This window comes from Neoarius graeffei, chromosome 17 (genome assembly GCF_027579695.1).
Source record: "Neoarius graeffei isolate fNeoGra1 chromosome 17, fNeoGra1.pri, whole genome shotgun sequence".
Lineage (NCBI taxonomy): Eukaryota > Metazoa > Chordata > Actinopteri > Siluriformes > Ariidae > Neoarius > Neoarius graeffei.
In genome coordinates this window covers 32,859,375-32,875,769 of record NC_083585.1, presented here as the reverse complement: position 1 = coordinate 32,875,769, position 16,395 = coordinate 32,859,375, and the positions used below count along the sequence as shown (strand labels likewise).

Sequence of the window (16,395 nt, the reverse complement as noted above, 5' to 3'; positions counted from 1 at the left end):
GAGGGGGAGAAAGCAACTTCAGGCTTTCATCTCACCAATTGCTCTAAAGCGCCCAGATGGGCTATCTAATGGCGCGACTGACAACCTTACAGAGTGCAGTCATTCTGAGCATCACTTTCCCTCCTCTCAAAGCCAGCTGGGGTGTCCAGGCTCCGTGCAGCTGTTGCGTAGCCAAAGGCACATCTGGCTGACCTCCTCCCAGCTGCTCAGACACGACCCCAGAGTGCGTTTGTGGTCGGCGACGGCAGCAGCAGCGGCGTCTGGAGGTGGAGATGATGAATAGACGAGGTTGTGTCGTCTGGCCACCGCAAGCGAGCGCCTTGCGTTTTCATGCTGCTATTCATCAAGTCCGCCGAAGTGAATTTACGCATCTATCACCTGTCAACGATGCATGCGACTCCCTGCACCAAAACGTGCCATTATGAAGTAATTAGATTTGGCTTTGAGCAAGAGCACAAGACCTGGGTTAGTCGAAAGAGAGCAAATAGCTGGGTTTTATGGGTACGAGGGGGGAGAAAGCTTGTGAGAGGAAAAGGAATATGTTGGGCTTTGTCTTGCAGTTTTGAGGAAATAATTCATATGTAAATACAGAAGAGAGCTGATACGCGCGCACACACACGCTCACTTCCTTCCTCCATCCGTGCGTTATTCATGGGAACATAAAACATGCAGAGTGTCATTCTGTAACTGGCTGGCTGTAGCGGAACATCTGAACCAAGCCATTATTGAGGCAACTTTTGATGTCTAAAAATGACAATGTTTAATTCAGTTCCATTTTTCCCTCAGCTTCCCCGCTTCCACTTGGTCAAAGTGAATCATTTGCATGTGTTCAGAAATAGGGAATTAGCTGTCGAAGGTAATCAAGCAGCCCTATTCTGCCAGATGGCTTTCTCTGTAGTTAGTAAATGGGTGCTTTTAACTGCATTTTATTCCACATTTCTGCTTCAGATAGCGCTATCATTAGAAGTGATCTACCTGCACAATAAAAGTAATTTCTGTAGGCCTTTATTAGATAAGACCTTTCCTGTCACAGCAATAAAATGAACGGCTTTCCAGGGCTAATTTGCTATGTCATTGCAAACAAAGAATCCAGGTGTATTTGTTGTATGGGTGTTAATTTTGTATTTTGTGTCCTGTCCCTCCTGCTATGCTGAAATTAGACTGAATATTTATGCAAATAGAAGCAGCAGCACGGCATTGTGGAGGAAAGCAGGCTGGGGAGCGTTAAACAAAGGCAGGACCTCCAGAAGCCGTTGTCTGGTGTGTTACGAACGCAACAAGCTGCACCGCAGGTTCCTGCAAAAGGTCTTCATTTGTTTGTTGTTAAAGATCTAATTAGGGAGATGAGAGGGAACAGGATGGGATGGCAGCTTGGCTAATTAAGAGGCGAGTCCAGAGCTCTCTTTGAACCTCAAGGACGCCCATCTTTTAGAGCGGCCCATCAAGTGCATTTTCAGGTCTCTTTTTGCAAATGATTAAATATGTTATAGCGGACAATGTCATAGCTCAACCACTTCCTTCGGTGCATAACGGACTGTAGTTAATAAAATAAAAAAAGCAAAGTCTCAACATTCGAATGCATCTTCTACAGGCATGGAAATGTTTATATGGACACAAAAAATTCTGATTTCCTAGCCTGTATAATGCATGTATGCATTTTGGTGGAATACACCTTTAAAGTGAATGTAATGCTTTAAAATGAATTTATATATATATATATATATATATATATATATATATATATATATATATATATATAACAACCAAAATGAATTAACAAAGCAGGGGAAAAAATAATATAAATTATTTGTTATTTTATTATCAAGCAGAAAACTATCGATAAATCATGGCATCCGGATCCCGGAAAAAGGCAGCCTTGCCCCAGGGCTAATCTCGCATGATGTTACACATGGAACCCTGGTTATCTGGGTCATTTCGGTTCATCTGACTCCGTGCTTGTTTACTCACTGAAATTGGATATTGTTGATGGAATCTTACAAAAATAATGATGCGTTGTGTTTGCATGTTCAAATTCATATACAACAGGACATTCAGTTCACGAATTTCCGAGAAATGACATGAATCTAAAGCGGCAGTGGGTGAAGTTTGTGCAAACGAAGCAGGCAGATTTTGTGTCTCGACCGGAGAAGAGTCAAGTGGGAATTTGTGAGCAGGATTTCGACAAGAACTGTTATGAAGGACAGGTGTTCTTGATGGAACAGATGACAGGCCAGAATAGAAAAAAAAACTTTGAAACCAGGAAGTGTGCCAACTATCTAGACTGGCTGACAATGACCACTGGCACCTGAAATATACCATATATACACATATATTATAATAGATTGGCGACCTGCCCAGGGTGTACCCCACCTCTCACCCATAGTCAGATTGGCTCCAGCTTCCCCCCAGCTTTTAAAGTGGGAACGAAAATGGAAGGATTATTAAGCAAGAGACAGTAATAAAATACTGTTTAGACTAATATATGATATGATATACCAATGAGCAGAAGGCAAACATTTAAGTAGACGTCTAATAGTATCTAATTGTCCTGATTGACTGTAAACCATATAAAATAACACTTGATAAAGCATATTTTTTTTACATGCTGAACTACAAATGGACTTGCATTTTGAGCATCAATGGCAGATAGTATGAAGCTTAGGCGAGAGTGAAAATACTCAAAATGATTCACCCAGAATTATTCTTTTATTTATTGTTTATAACATCATGATACTTTTAATTTAATTCACTGGTTATTTTCTTTTCAATTTAGTCTGTTTTAAAGTCGCATCTGCCAAATTCCTTGTACATGAAATCTTTTTTGGCCAATAAAAGTCTTTCTGATTCTGAGATACAGCGCTGAGATCATGAAAGCATCATGCCTGTATGCAGTGTACTTTTTTTCATGGGTCATTATTCTGTTTTCAGATTTTGAATGAAATTGTGCCCATGTATTGGGTCATTTGTGCTTTTCTCTAACGACAACATGTTCATGGTTTAATGGCTAAGCTGGCCAGACGGTCATCTGCTATGGTTACAGCTCACTTTAAATAAGGTTCCTAATTTTATTGTAAGAATTAATGTGCCATATAAAATTTCTTAAGATAAGTATTGTCTGCGATTAAGACGCTGTGCTTTCCGATCTCTTCCATGCACCCTTAAAGTGCATATTGCGGGTAAATTCAGGAGCAAGATCAATGTAATTCTCCTATTTTATATTAAACTTTGGTCAAATATCTGTAACATCCTGCATTTTGTGCAATTTTTTTTACCTTGCGCAATACCAGAAAAATTCAGTTGAAATCAAGCCATTTGAGGCGAATTGGTCCGCCTCTGAAAAAACTCGGCATTTGGATTTCCCGGCAAACATTGATTTTCGTGACGCCGCGTGCGGGACGCCTCCCTCTGAATCCTACGTCAGCGCTGGTTTGTTTATGAGAAAACGACCTGGTGGTTTTCTGCAAATTTCTTCAACGTTATCGCGTAATTATTGAAATGGTTAACAGATGTATCATAGGAGGGTGTAGCAACACCAATCTTGATGGGATTAGTACTCATCATTTTCCAAAAGACCGGACAATGAGGGAGAAATGGGAGCGCTTGGTCTACAGGCTGTGCACTGAAACCGTGCAAAGCTCGCGCAGCCTGCTGGCGCTTCCGCAGGTGACGTCACGAATCTGGCTCCAGACTCCTTTGCGATTTTTCCAGACACATTTTGTTATTTTATTTTTTTCTGCTGTAGACAGATGGCCTTGTGCAAAATTATCCTTCTGGATGAGTGCGTAAAGGGACAGACTTTCATATTAAAAAAACACAAAATTGGTCCAGAATATGCACTTTAACTTTCAACTGCTTGAGTCAGTTGTAACTTATTTTAGATTAAAAACCTCTGCCAAATTAATAAATGTAAAATGTTAATCAACAAGTGGCAAAATTGAGTACTTTTTAATTGGTTTACTTTTTTTTAATTATTATTTGAGAAAGTTTGCTTTAATCGAAAGGCTAAATGACATACACGTTTCAAACTCATTCCTGAAGATAGTTTGTATATCACATTAACCTCCTTTATAGTGGTCCTGTACATTAAAGTGTGTAAAGGTGCCCTTTAATTCAAGACTTCCTTGATAGAATCAGGTAACCTCAGAGATAACAACGTCACCTCCACAACGCTTTTCTTATGAGCAAGGCTGGCTCTAATCTTTTGGGGGCAAGATTTGAATTGGAAATTATAGCAAAAGTACTGTTGGCAAAAGCATCTCCATTGGAAACACTGTAGCAGAAGGCTAGTCGACATTCTGCGTCCTGTTTGCGGCGACTGAAGGTTGAAAATATCTTTACCCGCGAAATAACTTCCTCCAGTCCATCATAGACACAGTCAGCAATAAGTAAGTGTTTTTGGATCAACTTTCTTCTCTGCAGTTGTATAAAAACAATGTCACTGATAACACTAAAAACATTGTGCTGTAGGGTTTGGTTTTTCTTTTTTTTTCTTGTCTATTTTCCAATTTTTGGCTCCAGACACTTATTTTCACAACATGAGCTAAGTCCCAAACCTGAATAGTATGTCTAAAACACCAGTTGATGTGGCATGTTGTTTGGATATTTAGTAGTACGTACTATGGACTCAGGACAGACACAGCCGTGATGAAACACATATCCAACCAATACAATTTTTTCTCACTAAAACTTTGTTTTAAACTTTCTTGAAAGCATAGGCTCATAGGCAAATATACATTGCCTGTTGGGGGCCGCAGGGTCCTGATCAGTCATTTATGATGCTTATTAAGTAGATGTACCTCTGCTGATTAGGATTGACCACAAGTTAAAACTTGACACGAGAGTGAAACTACCCCACACACACTGGAGCCTTTGACAGAATCTTCTAGTATATGTGCTCTTAGATGTAGACATGCATATTTATCTAAATTGAGCAATTTGTTGCTGAAAGGCTCAGGAAGTGATTTTTTTTCCGTCTTCTCGAGAAAGGTCTGCACAAGTAGAAGAGTTTTTGTACACTGTTTCTGATATAACTTTACTGTAGTAGCTTGAATATTGGAGTTCAACATTTTAGGGTTAAGGTTGAATTAGAAGCTGGAAAAAGGAAAGTTAATAGTTTGGACTCATGTCCTTTGGTCAGCAGTGCCCACATACGCATACATACGTACACAATGCACATTTACACATGTTAGGAACACAGTAGGAGGGATCTGTACTGTTTTGTATCTTGCAATACTCCACCTTTATGTCATGCAAAAGACATTACAGCATTGACTCATAACATTACTATGCAACATTGTATTTCCCAATGATGGGGAAAATTTCCCAATATTTCCCCTCCCTTCCCCTCCTCCTCCTCCCCCCTATACTCCTGTATCTCCCAGGCTTCCCCGATTACGGTTTCTATTCCACGACAAGTGACCAACGGGGGCCCCCCTTCTCCTTTGCGGACTATGGCTCCCTAGGCCCACAGGCGGCTCAGCTGCTTCAAAGCGAGCATGCCACCTCGGCCTGCAACTCCCCCCTGCAGCACCTGCCCAGCCCGGATCAGTATAAGAGCCCAGGTGTGTACCACCTCTCCTTCATTCACTGATTGATTTGATTCATGTGGTTGATTCATGATTCAGTCATTCATTCAAATGGAAGGCAAAAAAAGAAATGCAAGGGACATATAGAGAGGAGTCCACTGCTTTGCCTGACATGAACTGCATGCTGATTTGAGCTCGTTCATACATTATTTGATCCTTTTCTATTCTGTCCTTGGCAATGCATTTCTGTTGTGTATGAGTTGAGATATATGGGCTAATAAAGTGATAGTGGCTATTATTAAGTTTCTTATCAGGATCCCTACTGACCCAAGTAGTCACGTACCTTAATACAAAGACACACAATTATATGCAATGTTCTGATACAGACATTACTACAAGTCTTTTATTATTAGTATTATTATTATTATTATCTAAGATCATGTGAATTTCTTTTGACCAGAAGTATCACGCAATTAATGGTTGCTTGTTTTAGAGGTGTGCACAGGACTGTTTTTTAATAGTAAGTTTAACCAATACCTAACCCACAGTTACTATATTTCCAAAAATAATAAAATCAGAAATTTAAGCATGACCCCAACCAGGAATAATTCAGTAATGCTGAATGAGTTAACAAGTTAGTGTCACACAAGCACCCGGTGTGTTCCCATGTTCATCAGCAAAGCCTTTTTTGTCCTGGAAACTTTAGTCCTGAATGAGAGTAAAACTGTGTGCTACCGTGACTTGTTTTTGTTGGGTCCCAGAGGAACCCAGTCCCGATGCACACCTCTAGTCTGGTTTAGTTTTTTGTTTCACTGTTACTGTAACCAGAAATGGGCAAAGATATGTCAGAATGCACATACCGTATTTTCTGGACTATAGAGCGCACCTGTATATAAGCCGCATCCGCTCTATTTTTTAAAAAAAATTTAAAAAAAGATATACAAGCCGCACCGGGCTATAAGCCGCAGATATCTATGTTGAAAAATTAGATATTTACTGCATGTACAGAACGATTTTGTACTGTAAATGTACATGTATGTACCTGAACAGATTCTTTCCGAACAGTGCCTTTTAACACGGCAGCAACTTTGCTGATTAAAACGGAACAGAACCAAGAGAAAATAACCGGTATTTATTTACCTTCATTTCTCCTGTGTTTGAAACCACAAGTCACTTTAATCATCTTCGTTGGATTTGAAAATAATTACCAGTTAGTAATTTGTCGTGCGTGTTCTATCTGCTAAAGATCTGCTAATTCTTCTTTGCATTGATTTTTCGTCTATCTTATTTTTGATTCTACTTCCGGTTAGAGCGCCCCTAGCGGTGGAAGAAAAATCCACAGAATAGCCGCACCTTTGTATAAGCCGCATGGTTCAAAACCTAGGAAAAAAGTAGCGGCTTATAGTCCAGAAAATACGGTAATACAAAGGAGTCTAAATCTGAAGCTGTCAAAATAAGCAACAAATTACAACTGATAAATACTATTGCATTTTTCCATTTTGAAAGCCAACCCCGATTCCAAAAAAGTTGGGACGCTGTGTAAACAAGGAATAAAATCAGAATGTGATGATTTGCAAATCATGAAAACCCTATAGTTCATTGAAAATAATACAAAGACAATATATCAAATGTTGAAACTGAGAAATGTTATTGTTTTTTGAAAAATATATGCTCATTTTGAATTTGATATCAGCAACACGTTTCAAAAAAGTTGGGACAGGGGCATGTTTCCCACTCAGTACGTTTACATGCACATCCAAATCAAGCTGCTGTCGGTAATCGAGCAAAGGGTTCCAGCAGGGGTGCCAGAGAAATCCAATCCTACATGCACACAAGGAAATCGAGCTATTGTGTGAGGTACATTGTGCACCCGAGCCACAGGTGGCGCTACACGCCCCATCGTGTTGGTACACTTCCGGTTGTCATCATGAAGAAGAGCTATTCAAGAGTGTAAACAAAGTTATCAGTTCCGTGTTCTCCATTGCGCGTTTTTCTCCCGTCCATGAATTTTAATATATTCAACTCCTTAAGCTGAATGAGCATGAACTCTGTCTCCTCACTGCTCCAGAAGTGCACGTTTCTGCTCGCCATTTTCTCTTCTTCGTTTGTTCTTCCTGACCTGTTCTGCTGCTCGCTACTACTGTTGTCATGCCGACCAAGGCTGTCGTGTTTCCCGCTTGTGGTCTCGTCACTCGTGACTTCCAGAAGGGGCAGTGCTGAAGTAAGTAGCTTGACTACGTAGCTCGATAGGGTATACATGCACTAAGTAGCTCGGCAAAAATCGCATAATCTAGGTCGTGTAGCTCGATTACGAGAAATCAAGTTCGGTTCAATTTCAGCCTAGCTAAGGTGTTTCCATGGCATTTAGAACTTCGATTTCAGTCGAGCAACGGCAGAAATTCGATTTTCTCTATGTGCATGTAAACGCAGTCACTGTGTTGCATCACCTCTACTTTAACAACACTCTCTAAATGTTTGGGAACTGAGGAGACCAACTGCTGTAGTTGTGAAAGAGAAATGTTGTCCCATTCTTGCCTAATAATACAGTTTCAGTTGCTCAACAGTTCGGGGTCTCCTTTGTCGTATTTTGCGCTTCATACTGTACCAAATGTTTTAAATGGGAGACAGGTCTGGACTGCAGGCAGGCCAGTTTAGCACCTGGACTCTTTTACTATGGAGCCATGCAGTTTTAATATGTACAGAAAGCGGTTTGGCATTGTCTTGCTGAAAGAAGGAAGGCTTTCCCTGAAAAAGATTTTGTCTGGATGGCAGCATATTGCTCTAAAATATGTATATATTATTCAGCATTAATGATGCCTTCCCAGATGTACAAGCTACCCATGTCATGTGCACTAATGCACCCTCGTACCATCACAGATGCTGGCTTTTGAAATGTGCACTGATAACAAGCTGGATGGTCCCTCTCCTCTTTAGCCTGGAGGACGTGGTATCCATGATTTCTAAAAAGAATTTCTAATTTTGATTCGTCAGACCTCGGGACAGTTTTCCACTTCGCCTCAGTCCATTGTAAAAGAGCTCAAGCCCAGAGAAGGCAGCAGTGTTTCTGGATATTGTTTATATTTGGTTTTAACTTGCATTCATGGACGCAGTAATGAACTGTTTTCACAGACGATGGTTTTCTGAAGTGTTCCTGAGCCCATGCAGTGATTTCCACTACAGACACGTGTCTGCTTTTAATGCAGTGTCTCCTGAGGACTTGAAGATCACAGGCATCCAATGTCAGTTTTCAGCCTTGTCCCTTGTGTACAGAGATTTATCCAGATTCTCTGAATATTTTCATGATATTATGTACCATAGATGATGTGATCCCTAAATTCTTTGAATTTTACATTGAGGAATGTTATTCTTAAATTGTTGCACTGTTTGCCCACGCAGTCTTTCACAGAGCGGTGAACCCCTCCCCATCTTTACTTCTGAGAGACTCCGCCTCTCTGGGATGCTCTTTTTTATACCCAATCATGTTACTGACCTGTTGCCAATTAACCAAATTAGCTTTTTTTTAGCATTACACAACTTTTTCAGTCTTTTGTTGCCCCGTCCCAACTTTTCTGAAACGTGTTGCTGACATCAAATTCAAAATGAGCATATATTTTTCAAAAAAACACAAGAAAATTTCTCAGTTTCAACCTTTGATATGTTGTCTTTGTACTATTTTCAATGAAATATAGTGTTTTCATGATTTGCAAATTATCGCATTATGTTTTATTTACGGTTTACACAGTGTCCCAACTTTTTTGGAATTGGGGTTGACGGGGGAGGAACAGAAACATTTTCCTTAAGGGGAACATGAGCTCAGTATCCAATTGGAGACTGTCCAGCTCAGTTGCTGTTATATAGCATGATGAATAATGGTTGTTACAGTCATGAATTTTATAATATGCTGGATTGAAATGAGTCCGTCAACACATTGCTGTGTCTCTATTTCATACCTGACAGGCGTTTGGAAGATGTTCATGAGTTGTTCACAAACTGAAGGTGCTGTAGAAAATTTCTACAAAAACAGAGATGCATCACAAATATTGTTTTCCATTCACTGGGTGTATCCCATAGATCCTTTTTAAAATGATATGGACAAAGACAGAAATATTAAGGAATTCATATAATTTTGTTAGATTTCTGGATGAGTAACTAATGGAGTCAGAATTGTAATACTACCCCTGTGTGACCCTCCTCGTGTGCATTATTATTGAGTTTATAATATAATGAGACAAAATATAAATGTATTCCTTACCTTCAAGCATATCGTTCAAAGGTAGTAACACTAAAATTAGGGTAATGTTACCCAGTGTTCAATAACTGTATTTGTATAAATGATGTGAATGAGCTGCAGGGAGCGATGATATTCTGATATGAATAAGGCCGTAAGCTGGTGGTTCATGTAGAGGTGAAGGAGTTGTTATGTTAGAAATGAGAGAGAGAGAGTGCCGTCATACCGCTGTGAACAACTGTCATTTCATGGTCTTAATCTACCTTAGATTAAAGGTTATGTGGAGGAACTGTTGACACAAATAAAGCTCTAAATCCTTTGGACATGGAAATGATGTTCAGATCTCTCTGCTCAGCAGAATGGGCCGATTACAGGCCATGGAGTTTATTGTTTATACAGCGAGTCACTTATTGCCTCCAGCAGCATTATTATCATTGGCCCAGTGGGAGCAGCAAGAGTGATCATGAAAGAAGACTTCACTTTAACCAGTATCGTCACTTACATGGAATTAGGGACAATAAGCTAGTTGTTTAGATTTTTTTCGGAAAACTTTTATATTTCTTTAAGACAGAATAGGTGAGGGTGTGGCACGGTGGTGTAGTGGTTAGCACTGTCGCCTCACAGCAAGAAGGTCCGGGTTCGAGCCCAGCGGCCGACGAGGGCCTTTCTGTGCGGAGTTTGCATGTTCTCCCCGTGTCTGCATGGGTTTCCTCCGGGTGCTCCGGTTTCCCCCACAGTCCAAAGACATGCAGGTTAGGTTAACTGGTGACTCTAAATTGAGCGTAGGTGTGAATGTGAGTGTGAATGGTTGTCTGTGTCTATGTGTCAGCCCTGTGATGACCTGGCGACTTGTCCAGGGTGTACCCCGCCTTTCGCCCGTAGTCAGCTGGGATAGGCTCCAGCTTGCCTGCGACCCTGTAGAACAGGATAAAGCGGCCACAGATAATGGATGGATGGATGGATGGATGGATGGATGGATGGATGGATGGATGGATAGGTGAGGATTCGGATTACAGTGTCATGCTTTCATTAGTTATTTAGCTGCTGTTGTTGTTGTTGTTTTTGGCTCAGAACATTGCTTTTCCTTACAGCCTCTCTCTGATTCATCTTATAATGACAAAGTGATAAATACTGACATTCTAAGAGATGCAATGGAAATTCTCAAAAATATGTGTTGGTAAGTTTAAAACGAAGTGTCCGAGGAGAAACACTACTGTTTTTTTTTTTTTAAATAAATATTAAGCTTCTAGTATAGGTGAAGACTGCAGACAAGTGCAAGCCCTACAATAAGTGCTTGTAGTAGATGTCGAATTTTATATTCTACAAGCAGTGATAGTATACACATGGAATTTCGAGTGCGATGACCATGTGTACATCGTGAACACACTCCCATCTCTATGATTTATCTCCATGAGGTCACGTATCCCGTGCAAATCTATCATAATTACTAATATTGCTATAATTAATAGACGTCCTCCAGCAACATGACTTATCATACATGTCTGGAAATCTTATCCCACAGAATGAAAAATAAGTAGGGATTTAATCTTTGGTTTTTGTTATACATTCACCAGCCACTTTATTAGGAACACTCTATATGCAGTTCTCTAATCCAGCCTTTCTCAACCGGGGTGCCGTCTGGCTTCGTTAGGGGTGCCATCAAAAAATTATATATTCTAACATTGAAATAAATAAATTGAATTAAAATTCAAAAAAACGATAGTTACACTAATGCAGCTCATCGCCGCCTCTTGCATCATCAAAATTTGTCTCACGGCCCCCTTTCCCATGTCACAATGTCACTGCCGGGGTCAGCGTATGGTCAGTGTGACTGCATATATTTTATATGGGGGTGCCTTGAGAATTTACATACTTCTGAAGGGTGCCGTGACTGAAAAAAGGTTGAGAAACACTGCTCTAATCAGCCAATCTCTTGACAGCAGCACAATGCATAAAATCATGCAGATACAAATCAAGAGCTTCAGTTATTGTTCACTTCAAACATCAGAATGGGAAAAATTGTGATCTCAGAGTGTGACTTACTTTCACTGTGGCATGGGTTGTTGGTTTGAGCCAGATGGACTGGTTTGAGTGTTTCAGAAACTGCTGATCTCCTGGGGTTTTCACACACAACAGTCTCTAGAGTTGATCCAGAATGGTGCGAAAAACATCGAGAGCAACAGTTCTGTGGGTAGAAACAAATGCCTTGTTGATAAGAGAGGTCAGAGGAAAATGGTCAGATTGGTTCGAACTGCCAGGAAGGATATAGTAACTCATAGCAACTCTTTACAACCGCGGTGAGCAGAAAAGCATCTCAGCATGCAACAGCAGAAGCCCACACTGAGTTCCACTCCTGCAGCCAAGAACAGGGATCTTAGAATCAAGAACAAGTTCCTATTAAAGTGGCCGGTGAGTGTATAAAGTATATACGACAAGGTTCGAGGACTGAGTTAGATTTTAGTGACATTTAGGGTAAAACATCAATTTGTGATATATGGACTGAAACTATATCAGTATAGGGTCAAATTTTCTCAGGAATCTGAAAATGACATCATTTATGCAAAATCTTTAATAGTCGATTGGGTCGATTGACTTCATCATTCAATGGTCATGACAATACTTGAAAAATTGGTAAAAACGGATGTGAAATTTTGTCGTAAAAAACACTTGATCTCATTTCAGAAATGATTTTAGACCAAAATAATGTAAACTGGTTGTAGTCCATATAAATGGGTATAATTGATTAAATTTTGGTAACTCTACATTCAAAATTGAATGAATGCAAGTTTTTTTTTACAACAGTGTGTATTTTTTTCACGAACTGAAAATTGATAGGGGTAGGGTTAGTAAAAGTACTAATTTTACTTATCTGGTGTTAGAATTAACTTATGTATTGGGTACTGTCTTATTCCCAACAAAATTACAAAGAGATTGATGTATAATACATGCAGGTTTATCATTATATAAACTCAACAGGAAGAATGAAAAGCCAAATCCTTACCCAGAAGCTCAAAATTCCTAAAAATTTTGTCACATGACATTCGTTGATGAAACTGGCTGGTATGACATCATTACTTGCTGCAGCCACTGAAACTGATATGTATTTAAAAGAACACAACATAAACTCTTATTCTAAGGTTAATAGATAGCAAGTTTATCACTATTTTGCAAACTGCAACAGGATTAATGTGGATGTTCAAAATATTTTGTCACCAAAAATAGGTAATTTTCGCCTACTTTTTAGTAAAAATCATGCAAAAAGTCAAGTAAGGGCTGATCATACAGCTTTTTTGGTGTTGTATTCTGAAACTACAGCATTTTTTCTATAAGGAAAACACAAAACATTGCATATAGGGCCTTTATTTATTCAACAATATTTTTTTCACACCGATGTGACAAAAATCTAACTCAAAGTTTCAACCTTGTCATACGAGGATGTGCTAAGAGTCTTTCGGACAAAGATTTTGTAATAAGTATTTCTTTAATTTTCACAACCGGTGTGTGTTTTTAAATGGGTGATTAACACCATGATATTTTAGACAAGGTTATTATACTGTGACAAATTCAAACTGTTAACAGCCCTAGAGGAGGCTTTAAGATGTGATTTTAAATTGAATATTTTACCCATTTTGTGTACATCTGCTCAGCGCTCACATTCATAAGAGAAACTTGGAGCAGTTTTACACACAGAATACTGGGGTTATTTATTTATTTATTTTTTACATCCTGCTAGACTTTTCTCTGCCTATTTTACCGTGTATACCATGCTTCTGACACTTTCCAACATTTACTCCACTGCTTAAGGAGGTTGGTGCAATCTGTTCACTTATTGGCATAATCTCGCTTTTTTTGTGCAGCAGATGTCACATTCAAGTGTCAAAAGCAGCCTCGTCTTTCCACACTACCTACTGATACACAGCCTGCCTGAGATATCCATCTTCTGTTGGCTGCGCTCAGATCTACAAATAAATATATGCCTCCCTCTCCTTTTGCTCTTCCCTGGATCTCTCTGTTTTGCTCGGCTGACATTTTGAGAGTGAGAGCTGCGACTGACAAACTGTTCTCTGCTCACCGTCCTGTCTACCTGTACCCATCTGTGTGAAAAACAGATGAAGTTAAAGAGCAGCCTTGATGCTACGACGCCCCCTATCAGACATATCTGCTCATGCACATTATCCCTCGGGGCCTCTCTTCGATACTTTATTCTTGTATATATCCTTTACCCTCATGAGTTGTGGAGTCTGCTGTATTAATAGTCTCTCCTTTCAGTGGACGGTGAAGTGAAGGCTTCCGGCTGTGGAGGAACTTGATTTAATATTCGCTTATTAATGGAAGTGTCATCAGGGCTGAGCGAGAGAGAAAAATGAGCGCCGAACAGCACGGGGCCGCAAAAGTTATTGAGAACCTCTATTTAATTCAATGGATGTGTTTGTTTACATTTATTTAATTTGTCATATTGTGGCACTATGGAGAGATCATCTCTCGGATATATTGAGCGTAATTTTACCTCTCTTGAAACTCTACGCCCAGGGGCACAGGTTTGGCTAATTGGTGTATTCTGGTAGCCCTGGCAGTATAACATAGATTTACATTTATAAAATTGCCTGGCTGGAAAAAAAAAAAAACCATTCATTCATCTTCAGTACTTGCTTTATCCAGGGTCATGATGGATCCGGAGCCTATCCTGGGAACACTAGGCATGAGGCGGGGAGACACTCTGGATGAAACACCAGTCTATCACAGGACTCCGTGCGCTCACACACACTCGCAAGATGGGGAAATTTAACCTAGCCTGTCTACATGGTATGTTTTTGGGAGGTGGGAGGAAATCTGAGAATCTGGAAGAAACCCAAAAGGCCATCGAGAGAACATGTGAAACATCACACAGGCAGTAACGTGAGCTCAGGATTGAACCGTGATCCTGGAGCTCTGAGGTGGCATCATCGTACTGCCCTGAAAATAATTCCAAGCGATATTTTTGGTTCTATGCATTGTTTATTACAATAATTATTTAAATTAAAATATCCTGATAGCTCATTATGTTACTGATGTTAATCATCAGGAGTGCTCTAATTTAGGATCAGAGAAAATGGAGCCAACCCTGTCGTTACTGTGCCATGTCAGGATGTTCATAACGTCTTATAAAAATTTTAGAAACGGTAAAATTACACTCACTGAAAAAGCACAGAAAATATAACAATATGTATATAAAGTTACACTCACATAGGAAGCAGAGAAAATATACATGCAGATCATACAGTACTGTGCAAAAGTCTTAGGCACATGTAAAGAAATGCTGTTGACCAAAAATGGCTTAAAAATAATGAAATGAAATTTCTCTCTCATTATCTCTAGCCGCTTTATCCTGTTCTACAGGGTCGCAGGCAAGCTGGAGCCTATCCCAGCTGACTACGGGCGAAAGGCGGGGTACACCCTGGACAAGTCGCCAGGTCATCACAGGGCTGACACATAGACACAGACAACCATTCACACTCTCATTCACACCTACGGTCAATTTAGAGTCACCAGTTAACCTAACCTGCATGTCTTTGGACTGTGGGGGAAACCGGAGCACCCGGAGGAAACCCACGCGGACACGGGGAGAACATGCAAACTCCACACAGAAAGGCCCTCGCCGGCCACGGGGCTCAAATCCGGACCTTCTTGCTGTGAGGCGACAGCGCTAACCACTACACCACCATGCCGTCCGAAATGAAATTTTTCAACATTAAAAAAAAAAAAATACTCTAAACATCAGTAAGCCATAATAAATTAAACAAAGTCAGTATTTGGTGTGAGACGACTCTTTGCTTTAAAGAAAAAATAGTAGTCTCAGGTACAGTGAGTGCAGTTTTATAAGGAAATGAGCTGTAGGTTTTACTGAACATCTTACAGAACCAGCCGCAGTTCTTCTGGACACTTTGACTGTCACACTCGCTTCTTAATTTTGCACCAAAACCCAGTAGCCTTTGCTATGTTTTCTTTTTTTAATCTGAAAAGTGCTCTCTTATGTAATATGCTGCTCAGATACAAAAAAAAAAAAAAAATTCTGTAACATTTAATTTTGTCCTGGAAAACGAACGTTTGGACCCTAAAAGGTTTTTGTACTGACTTGATAATGTAGAAGTCATAAAATAGAAATCTATAACAAAGTTTGTATGAAAAAAAACCAGTGCCTAAGACTTTTGCATAGTACTGTATAATAAAAATACAATATTCAAGAATTACTCCCTCTTTGCTGTTATAATAACCTGTAATCTCCTGGGAAGGCTTTCCACTAGGTTTTGGAGTGTGGCTGTGAGGATTGAGGAGTGTCGCATTAATGAATATTGATGTTTTAATGTAAGCTTGGAAAGTGTCCTAGCACAGCTTTGACATCACAACTATCGCTTGACTCGGGTATGATGTGAACCTGACATAAGCAGCTTTTAAGACAACTAATGCATGTCGGAAGAGTCATTTTTAGACGTTTATGTAGGGCTTCATTCGTTATCAGGAAGGATTTATGGAGGTTTTGTGTAACCCTATGAACACTGGCCTTAGGTTAAACATTACACTTGATTACCCCCCCACCACCACCACCACCCCTTTCATGGAAACTAGATCATATGACAAATGAGTTCATTAATGAGTATGAGACCA

The 16,395-nt window shown here is 39.8% G+C and overlaps 1 protein-coding gene across 10 annotated transcripts in view; it reads left to right on the top strand.

Moving 5' to 3' along the window:
- Positions 1-16,395, top strand: part of msi2b (musashi RNA-binding protein 2b) — a 456,405-nt gene that overhangs the window by 426,640 nt on the left and 13,370 nt on the right. For 7 of the 10 annotated variants that reach the window (XM_060944039.1, XM_060944033.1, XM_060944038.1 and 4 more), the window contains one exon: positions 5,382-5,561. The exons of the other annotated variants lie outside the window; for them this stretch is intronic. In XM_060944039.1, the coding sequence (XP_060800022.1) occupies positions 5,382-5,561 (180 nt within the window). The remainder of the gene's footprint in view (positions 1-5,381; positions 5,562-16,395) is intronic. 10 annotated transcript variants of the gene reach the window in all.